Raw genomic sequence first — 11,347 nt, forward strand, 5'->3', positions numbered from 1 at the left:
AAGAAATAAACATGAATGTTAAGAACGCCGATAGTTACGGAGGCATTCGTGGTCTTATCGGGCTGCCCGGGTGAAGGGTATTAAAGTGACCATAAACAACGTAAGATAACTTTTAAAACGATAAGAGAGGTACACGTTTCACAGACTAGTAAACGCAATTTCTGAAGAAACAAGATGATAGTGTATGGGATATGACAAACAATGCCAACTAAATCTGGCAGGTTTGCAATATATAAAAACCCACGATAGTGGATACCGATATATCTTAATTTGCATTAAGCAAATACGCATTCACCTATTTTCTACTTTCATTACTTCCATTCTCGTATCTTCTCCTATACAATATTAATTGTTGTTGAAACGCTCTGCATTATCGGGGGAATTCCACAAGTGATATTTGACATCTTTTAGTTTTTCCCAAATGGAATCGAAAATTGCAACCGGCTATAGCCCCTCAACCGTTGGTGGTAGAGCAATGACAGTGACACTTTCTCAATGTGAATCAACCACCCTGAAAACGCAAATGCCGGTTTTAGGGTAGTTACTCCATTATTTGAGTTTGGCTGCATGTCAAGTGTGTCGTACAGTCAGCCAGCAACCGAAATAAACACGTGATAAGTTATTGAAAATCACACAATTTTTTTTTATTTGGACAAGAACTTAAAAGACTACAAATATTTGATATAAATACATTTTTGGAATGATAATTTTAAGGTTTACATATGAAAATGACCATATTATTTTTATCTCACTTGTTAAATATGTGGAATTATCTCAATAATATCTTGTTGGTATTTAAAACTTAGAGGTTTAAGTGTTATTTTAAATCATTATTGTTATTTTTACCCCTCCGAGGGTATTATGTAACCTAGGAGGGATTTTACAATCACCGTGTCTGTCTGTCGGGGTGGGTGTGTGAGTCTGTACATGATAGACACCTGGGGTTAGGTGCGATATTTTAACCCATCTAGTGGCGACTGAACCTATAAGTGGGGACAATTTCGGGTCCCCACTTGCAGTAATAGTTAAAGAATAATTATTGCTCAAAAAAGTTTTAACGAAAGTTCCCACGTACTTGAAATTTTTACATTAAAACTGGGGACTTTGTTCTAAACACAGATTCCATAGATGGCCCCATTATATAAACTGCACCGAAGTTCCCAAGTGTGCGAAAAAAATAAAATGTCATCTCCTGGACGTAGATATGGGGACCAAAAAAAAACGATTTTAATTACAAATGCCACGGATATATGGGGTCAGGTATTAGGTCCCTACGTATGAGACACCACATATAACATAAATTAATATCCCCACGAACAAAGAAATTACGGACCTTACTTATAAATTTCAGACTATGTTGCCGATTTTCTATAAATTAGCGGCAAGCGCGCGCTCCTTCAATTTCTTACGCGACTTATTTCAAAAAGATCTACAGTCAATTACCGGATAATACTGGGTGTTTGTTTGAATATCCCCTTTTCAAATCTACAATAAAAAGAACATTAAGATACCCAAATACAAAAATTTAAATCTTATGTAAAATAATTTTTACATCATAGTAAAAAACATGGCCAAATAAATGGAAAAAAATTAGAACAATATAATTTAATGTTTTAACTTTCTACCCAGAAAGATGTGCGAAACCGTCCCCAAATATATATTGCGAAAGTCCCCACTTATATAAAGATAAATATTTTAAAAACACAAAAATTGCAATATTATAAGACTACCCTTTTAATTCATGTATCGATAGTTATCGAATGGGTGACTTTTAAAATATCCCCGGATGTTGGATAAAAAGACCATTGAAGTCCCCACATAAAAAATGAAATCTTGTGTAAAATAGTTTTTACACCATACTCTATAAAATATGAAATTTCTCAAAAAAAAAATATATTTAGAAGCCGAACTAATTTAAAAGACCACAAAACAATAATTATTTATTATTTGGGCAAACACACCAAAAAGATGTGAATTTGTCCTCACTGAGTTATTATAAAGATCGTTAAAGTCCCCACTTATACAAGATTAATTCTTGCACACAAATCAGAAAACCTCTTAAGAGTGAAGATAAGTTTTTTGGGGAATGTGTTACTTTTTAAATTTGAAAGTGGAGAGTTTTTCATAATAATAATCGTGATTCATTGCTTTTCCTCACTATTTTATCATTATTAACCAATTGTATCAAGATTTAGTCAATTTTCACGATTGATGTATTTATTTCAATAAGTATTTTTTGTTTCAATAAAATAAAATTCTTAAATCACGAATTAACCTATTGGGGTCCTAATTTACTGTTACTGGTATTAGCCTAATTTCCCCAATCATACAAAAGTAAGTAGACGGACTTTAGTAGTAACAAATAGCTGCGACATCTATCAAGTACTTATTGAACTCAAGTAGTCCCCGGTTATACGGTAAAATGATCTTAGGGCCTTAAGTTAACGGGGTATTTTTGCGTAAAGAGTGTTTAATTAAATGCCGGTTTGAACTCAATTAACTATCAAATTAGCTATTAGTAAGCCTATGTTTGTGCGGTCCCTACATTTCCATTACCATGCTTGGTACTTACTCCTCTATCGTGTACAGACCTGGGTGTGTGTGTCTGTCCTGCGATCGCGTTCGCATTTTCGGGTCAAAACGTAATCACTCCGTACTCAGTTGCTTGGAATTAGGGAAAAAATAGTACCCTAGGAGGGGTAATGCTATCACCGTGTCTGTGGATGTGTGTCTGTCTGTCTTCGCATTTTTGTAGCCAAGTGTAATCGCTGCGTACGCAGTTGCTTAGAATCAGGAAAAAGGGCATTCGGTAAAGTATAATTTTTAATCGGCCGGGATTCGAACCCAAGCCTGCCGGCACGACAGGTTACGCATTACTGAAAATTAAAAACTTACCAACTGGTTATTTTATAAAGTTAATAAATGTTATTTGTGGTTGTAAATAAATACGAGGTGATTTCGAAACAGGTATGAATATGGAAATTTTACCGGTTCCGTTTGTTTTATTTATGTTAAAAAAACAGCTTTGATTTTTGTAAGGGTAACGATTAAAGAGTGTCAAGGTAGGAAAGATTTCAACAAAACCGAAAGAGAAACGAATGACTAGAGTTACAAACCAAATCGAGAAATTGTTTATATTGTACAGAAAACTAAGCGATGAACCAGAAATGACTTTACCTAGCTCTGAACTTTTGTAATTCTTGATAAATTTGGTATTTAAATACGATTCGCAAAACACTTTAGTTTATTTTAAAAATATGGGTAATTGGTCCAAATTAGCTTTCCTTTAAATAATTTCTTAGAGATTGAAAAATGACTGTTGCTCTCTGAGCATGTAAACGATGTTGTGGTCATGGTATTTCAAAGTTAATTAATTTATAGGCCCATTTTGTTAGGAGAAAAAAATGCCTTAGAAAAAAATGCTCACGGTTTGAATTTTCATTGGTAAATGTGAATATGGGAAAAACTTTTTCATATGTTGATATTTGTATCACTGGAAAATAAACGTTTTCGCAAAGAGTTAAACAAAAATATTAAAATTTTGGGCGCTACAAAATTTTTATTTTAAATATTTATGGTAATCTTTTGGAATCTTCTTTTTGAACGCGAGGAAATGTTAATATGGAATTTCATTTTGAAGCGAAAAATAAATAAATTTAGCTTTAGTCGGTTGATGACACTTTCTAGAGTTTGGGTAAGCAAATTCTGGGATAAAGATACGAACTGTTTAGTTGCTAGAATACTCGATTGGTTATGTTGGTCCAGTTAGAGAGGTACGAAACACTTAATTAATAAAGTAATTGGTCAAAATTCATATAATTAGCTAAATTAAAGTTAAAGCATTAGGGATCATTATTTTGTTTTATTAACGTAGTTATTTCTAAGTTATTTTTAACGTTAGTTTAGATGTGTTTAATTTAATTGGTCTATAATTATGTAATGATAGAAGTAGGGTCTTCGAGCCGGTCCCAGGACTTATACAAGGGAAGGCCTCCGCACGTGCGGAGCAAGCCTGCTCCGCCGTGCGGAGCACTGTCAAGGCTGCTCCACGCGTGGAGCTACTTTGACACTTTTATGATGCAATTTGATGGTATAAATATAGCTAACATCAAGGTAAAAGGCACCACAATTTCGAACGAGAAAACTCAACTATGTAAGTATACTACTTTTACTAAATTATTATTATTTTGTCTATGTCGCTAACATAGAAAATTTTCATAGCATGTCTGCCCAAGTTTTGTTTGCCCTCTCGTCTGAGAAGTTCATCGAAGTTACACCTGCTCTCGATGTACGCCTAGGTCTTCGAGATAATTCTACGGGGATTATCCTACACGAATCCAACTTCCACGAACTTTACCGAAAGAAAGACGAAATTCTCGCTTTCTTCGAGAATGCAGACTCTCCGGGTGCTTCGTTGTTCTTCACCGGCTCTGAGACGCAACGTATTGAGTTGTGTACGTTTCAGAACCGTAAGCTATTAGACGTTAGAGAAGTGCGTGCTGGTTATGGCGAATTGTACGGCAAGTTATTGCCGACTAGGAAAGGTTTAGCCGTCGGTTACACCTTAACCAAGACGTTAATGGACAAGTACAACAATGTGACGTCATTCCTTAACGAAGCAAGACGGATACATACTCTTCTAAAAGACTGTATACTAGACCAACTACGTAATAATATACGTAAATATTGCTACGGTTGTGAAATAGACCATCCATCTCAAACCCATCACAATTGTCTAGAAGTCTGGGAAGTACGCGTTGCAATGAACTATGAGTCCGCAATAAATAATCTTGATTATGTCGAAATATATAAAGTATTTACCATAAACACTTTTTTAAGTGAAGAATTTTGTAAATGTTTGGTAGCTCAAATTGTCTGTAACGCGAAACAACTTTTGTAAATAAAAGATACTAGATGTAAGAAAATTTGTCATTCTTCAAAATGGATTTCGTCCTACAACATCCTTTCAATGGGCTTATCGCTGGTGCAACTCAGTCGGGTAAATCTTTCTTCGTAGCTAATATTATCAAAAACAAAGGCACGTGTATTTCACCCCCACCTGAGAGAATAATTTGGTGTTATACCGAATACCAACCTAAACTATTTAATTCGGTACTGGATCATACACCCGAAGCGGAATTCCACGAAGGGTTATTGAACGTAAATATTTTAGACCCTAATGTAAAGAACTTTGTTATACTAGATGATTTACTATGCGAGATATCTAACAACAAGGATATTACTAATTTGTTTATACGAGGGTCTCATCATAGAAACACCTCAGTTTTTATTCTTATGCAAAATTTGTATTACCCTGGGAAAGAAATTAGAACATTAAATTTGAATGCGCACTATTTAATCATTTTTTAATCACCACGTCCGCAATATTTCATTTGGCGAGACAAATTTACCCTACCAACAGTAAATACGTCATAGACGCTTTCCATCAAGCTATCGCTAGAGATTTTGGGTATTTATGGGTGGATTTGAATTCTACCACGTCAGATGATCACAGACTGCGAACCGGACTTATACCAGGAGAGGAAGCTGTCGTTTTTGTACCAAAATGAAGAGAGTCCATAACCATAAAGATTTTTTAAAGTATTTAACAAAGTGTAATTCATGTCAAAGAACCGCCGCCATCAAGTATGCAAATAAGGATGCAATCAAGGCTATTGTTGAATGTTGTATAAATGTTCTGCGAGGGAACGTGAAACTGTCAGACGTGCAGAAGAAACGGCTGAAGAGACATTGCCAAACTTTGCGGAAGATATCTAAACCCAATTCTTTAGAAAAACGAAAAAAGATTCTAATACAAAAAGGTGGATTTCTACCTTTACTGTTAGCGCCTCTACTATCTATTGTAAGCAGCGCAGCTGGCGCCGCTTTAAGTCGAGCTATCAAAAATGGCTAGAAAGATGATTCTCGTTCCCGAAGAAGTTTATCGAAGGCTGAATTCTCAACCGAAACTTGACGAAAACTTGGATACCAAAGCTGTTTTGAATAACCAGAATCTCAATCAATCCCAAAAAATGGAAATGTACAACCATGTTCTGCAACAAAATATTAACAAAAGAACTAAAAAGATGAAAGTCGTGGAAAAACCGAAAAAGAAGGATTGGTTCCCTGAAATTGCCATTGCGATTCCAGATTCTCATCTCAAACCCGCCATTGCATTGTACAAGTGGATTGATAATAATACCAAGATTGAATGGGCTTCTAACGGTGAACTTATATATAAGGAACATCCTATCGACCGCTCTAATATTATGGACATTTTACACGAATCTGTTAAAGGACATAGAACCAAACCGAAATACAATACTGTCGGGATAGACAAATTTTACGAACTGCTTAAAAATGAAAATGTTCCCAAAACTCTCGTTAAAAATAAATTTCCTTTTAACACCTCTATTGATACCCAAAAACCAAGTGAAACGGTGCTACATACTGAGAATGACTCGGAAGGTGAAAATTATTTCGATTTACCCCAAAGCCCCGAATCTATGGATGGAAACGAATTAATGAAATGGATAAAATTGAAATAAAAAATATAAATGTATATATTGCGTGTCATTTTCTTTCACTTACGATTTAGACCTCATCATGGAAGGTTGTAACGACTCCACCCCCACTGGATTGCTATCCTCTCTGTCATTATCGTATATGAAATCACCGAAAGTTATAACGGCGTTTTTAATATTATTTATAATTATCGTTTTTGAACTATTTGAGTTCGCGTACTGGTATCACGAACGGAAAATGAACTGCACGAGAAATGGATCAACTTGAAAAAATATACTTTAACGTAAAGAACCCCGGAAGTTACGGCGGGGTACACGCTCTTTATAGAGCTGCCAGAGCAAAGGGGCTAAACCTTTCCTTAAATAACGTCCAGGAATTTCTAAAGCGACAGGATACGTTTACTTAACACAGACCAGTGAGACATAAATTCAAAAGAAACAAGACTATAGTGTATGGAATAGACGAACAATGGCAACTTGATCTGGCGGACCTGCAAGATATCAAACGTCACAATAACGGTTTCCGGTACCTATTATGCTGCATCGATGTATTTAGTAAATACGCTTTCGCTGTGGCTACCAAAGATAAAAAAGGAACAACAATACTTAAGGCTTTCAAATCGATCTTGGAATCTGGTCGAAAACCAAAGATTGTTCAATCAGATCATGGTAACGAATTCCTTTGCAAAGAGAATTAAAACGTCTAGATATCAAATTTTTCGCTACACATTCGGAAGTGAAAAGTAACGTCATAAAGAGATTTAATCGTACTTTGAAATCCCGCATGTACCGATATTTCACGGAAAAAGACCCCCATAAATATATCGACGTATTACCTGATTTACTGGATGCATATAACAAATCGATTAAATGCAAACCCGCTGATGTCACAAATGAAAATTCAAAACAAGTGTGGCAGAATTTATACGGGAAAGTGAATTTTTCGCCTCCCGTTGCATTCCCCTTTGAAATAGGTGACTTGGTTCGAATTAGCAAGAATAAAAAAACTTTCGAAAAGGGATATAAAGCGAACTATACTGAAAAGTTATTCAAGGTGGTTCAGCGAGTACCGAGGGACCCACCAGTATATAAACTCGAGGATTTGAAATCAGAGCCCATTTCGGATGTGTTCTACAAGGAGGAAATACAGAAAATCGGTAAAGATCTTGTAAACTGCTTATTTAAAATAGATAAAGTTCTAAGGAAGAGAACCAAATCAGACGGAACCAAGGAACTACTAGTACGTTGGAAGGGTTACGGTCCAGATTTTGACTCTTGGGTACAAGAAATCGTTACATTATGAGTTTCTACATTACGTTACCGTCAGACTCTTCTATGCGATATTTCCAAAACAATACTATAAGCAAGTTTAGAACGTATTTACCGGAACCGATAAAACTCGAGGGGATCTACGAAGTTGGACTGGCCGAAATCAGTTACCCAAGAACCAGGAATAATGTTAAAGAAGAATGTATAGTTCGAATTTGGAAAACTATATCTCTACCTGACCCCTTAGAAGAATCAAAACCTAAGAAACAGAGAAAGAGTCCTAATACAAGAGAGTTCAACGATGTAATGGATTTCGTAAATATAGTAATTCCACCAGGATATTACGAAGTTGAAGATTTACTGGAAATCATGACTACTGACGACGATGGGCAAAATATTAGCTCCAGAGTTAAACTCTATTACAACAAACCAAACCGCCGTGTAGTTGTTGAACTTTATGAAAGGACCAAATTCATTTTCCCAATGAAATTGCCCTTATTTTAGGGTTTACGAAAACAAAGGGAAAAGATGTTACCGTGGTTACATCAATGACGGCTCCTTTCAGTTGCGATATGGACGCTGGATTACATTCCCTGTTTATATACTCGGATATAATACAAAGCCGATCGGTTGGTGACTCGGACGTACCACTGTTACGAATAATAAGCATTCAAGGAAAAGACGGTGATACAGTAGAAAAAGAGTTTTCACGACCGCATTATATGCCTATAGCGAGCAATAACTTCCAAACAATCGAAATTAATATTATGAGTGAAATGGGACAACCCATACATTTTGAAAGAGGAAAAGTTCACGTCACTCTTCATTTTAGACCGCGAAGAACATGGACTCCGCTATAAAACCCACTCGAAACTCAACATTCGCTTCATTTACGACAAGTGAGTTGAAGGTACAACATGTCCCCGCATAACGCAGATCGAGTTTCCGTGAACGATTATCAAAACTATTATTTAAATCAAATTGGACACGGATCGATTCCGGTATATCGGGGAGTAGCCGTTCAAAGAGGATATGGACTCGGTAGCATTTTAGCTTCGGCGTTTCGATCGGCTATGCCCATTATTAAAAAAGGAGCATCCTTCCTTGGACGGAAATTTTTAAATGCCGGGGCAAAAGTTGCGTCAGATGTCTCAGGTGGGGTTTCCTTGAGAGAAGCGTTGAAAACGAGGTGGAAAGAAGCGGGGAAAGACGCTTTAAGAAAAGCTGCGGAACACGTGACGAAACTAACTGGGAACGGTAAAAGAAAACGTAAGCCATCAACAATTATCAGATCAGTACGAACCAGGAAGAAGAATAGACGTTCATTGCTTCACTCCGATATATTCTCGAAATAATAGCGCTACAACACCCAAGCTTTCAAAACAGCATCAGCTCGGAACTAGATTTATTTCACGTACCGTATACTCAGACTGGAATTATCGGAAGCCAATGGGTAGAATATAACCCAACAACGAACGTAAATGAAAACCAAGCAATTATCTTCAACATCACCGGAAACTCAGAAACGTACATTGATTTGAAAAACACCTTATTGCAAGTTCAAGTGAAGATTGTGAAACCTGACGGAACTGTACCTAAAGCTGAAATTTATGACACTGTATCTAAAACAACAACGCCTGCTGATAAAGTCGCACCAGAAAATTTGTTTTTACACAGTCTCTTTGGAGAAGTTCACGTATCATTGGGTGACAAATCTGTTACGTCATGCGCTCAACAGTATCCTTACAAGAGTATGATCCAGACACTTTTGACTTTCGGAGGACCCGCGAAGGAGAGTTTCCTAACGGCTTCGCTATTCTACAAGGATCAAGCCGGGAGATTCGATGAGTATTTTGATAACGCCGGATTCAAAAAAGAGCTAAATTTGCGCAAGAAGGCTTTATGGATATGATTGGAGTAGTCCACGTCGACATTTCCCAACAAAATCGACTTATTCCTAACCTGATAGATTTAAATTTCAAGTTTATCAAAAGTCCTAACGAATTTTGTATACATTCCGATGGAACTAAATGTAAAGTGGTTTTTAACTATGCATCATTGTTCGTCAGAAAAGTGAAGTTGACCCCGGAAATTATGATATCTCACGCAAAAACTTTGGAAATGGCAACCATGAAATTCCCCATTACAAGAACCGAGTGCAATTCCTTTTCTATATCGGCTGGCAACAAGATATGCGTAAAGGACAATTTATTTAGTGGACAGTTACCTAATAAAGTGGTTATTGGATTCGTAGACCAGAATGCGTTTTTGGGAGATTATAAAATGTCCCCTTACAATTTTAAAAAAATTTCGTTTAATCAAATCGCTTTATACGTCGATGGGTCCAGCGTTCCACACAAACCCTTAAATCCAAACTTTAAAGATAATTTGTATATGCGATCTTACGCCAACCTCTTTCTTCAAACTGGACAATGGAATATTGACGAAGGAAATTTCATTGGAAGAGACGAATTTGCTAATGGTTCTGCCCTATTCGCGTTTAACCTATCGCCTGACCTAAACGATAGTTCTACGCAAAGTTTTAACCTGATAAAGAACGGAAGTGTTCGATTGGAATTAATTTTCGGAGAATCGTTGCCGTCAACAGTCAGTGTTATTTACTATTCCGAGTACCAGTCGTTGGTAGAAATCGACAAAAACAGAGCGGTGTTGTTCGATCAAAGCGCATAATGAATTCACATCAACTCGAAAAAATACTCAAGAAAGATCCATATACCAAATATCTGTTCAGAGGCATTTACCCTGCGGATAAACTACCCACGAATGTGAAATCGTACCCATCGTTATGCATTGTGAACACAGATACGTCAAACGGCGAAGGAATACACTGGTGTCTGATATATATATCAAGGAAATTTAATTGTACCTTCTTTGAGTGTTTCGGAAACAGTCCGGATTTGTTTAAATTTAATTATTTTATCGAGAAAAACAGCTTAACTGTCACGTATAATTCTGTTCAATTGCAAGGAAATTATACTAAGACTTGCGGGGGATATTGTGTATATTTTGCGAATTATTTGTGTCGAGGTATAAAATTATTTCAAATATTAAAAAGATTTTCTGTAAACAAATATAATAATGATTGTATGATTGTAGAATTTATGTATAAGCAATACTCAATAAATTTGTCATAAAATATTTTATTGTTTCGTTTTATAATGTCCATGTGCTAAAGTTGTGATACCATCGGCTAAAATATATCGTTTATCATCGCATGGGTTTAAACACAATTTGTTCTGACGGATAGTCGTCACGATGTGTTTATTACTCACAAGGCGCTTCATCTCCGCGATAGTTAGTTTACGGTTCAACAAACACTCGCGATATTCCGCGTGACGGACGCGCTTTTGCACAACGCGTTTGCATACACCCTTGCAAGTCTTTTTCTCGCCTTTAGCGGAAAGGATTGAGTACATTTTGGGTCTCAGTCCGCAAAATTCTTCAATGGGTGTACCATCCAACTCGTCTTTAAACTTCCCGAGTCTCTTTTTATTGGTTTCGTCAAACAGAGGATGATTTTTGGGGTATCCAGA

General features: G+C 36.4%; 1 protein-coding gene across 1 annotated transcript; it reads left to right on the top strand.

The window, feature by feature from the left end:
- The first annotated feature begins 9,701 nt into the window (after nucleotides 1-9,701).
- LOC149943375 (uncharacterized protein F54H12.2-like) lies at nucleotides 9,702-10,484 on the top strand. Its single transcript, XM_090176064.1, has one exon. It carries the CDS (start codon nucleotides 9,702-9,704, stop codon nucleotides 10,482-10,484), a length of 783 nt encoding a protein of 260 aa, XP_090032190.1.
- Nucleotides 10,485-11,347: the final 863 nt, after the last annotated feature.

This window comes from Leiobunum rupestre, chromosome 5 (genome assembly GCF_980474605.1).
Source record: "Leiobunum rupestre chromosome 5, qqLeiRupe1.1.hap1, whole genome shotgun sequence".
NCBI classification, from domain to species: Eukaryota; Metazoa; Arthropoda; class Arachnida; order Opiliones; family Sclerosomatidae; genus Leiobunum; species Leiobunum rupestre.

Excerpts from the sequence above, each read along its gene's own strand:
- LOC149943375 (XM_090176064.1), top strand. The coding sequence starts at position 9,702 with ATGATTGGAGTAGTCCACGTCGACATTTCCCAACAAAATCGACTTATT.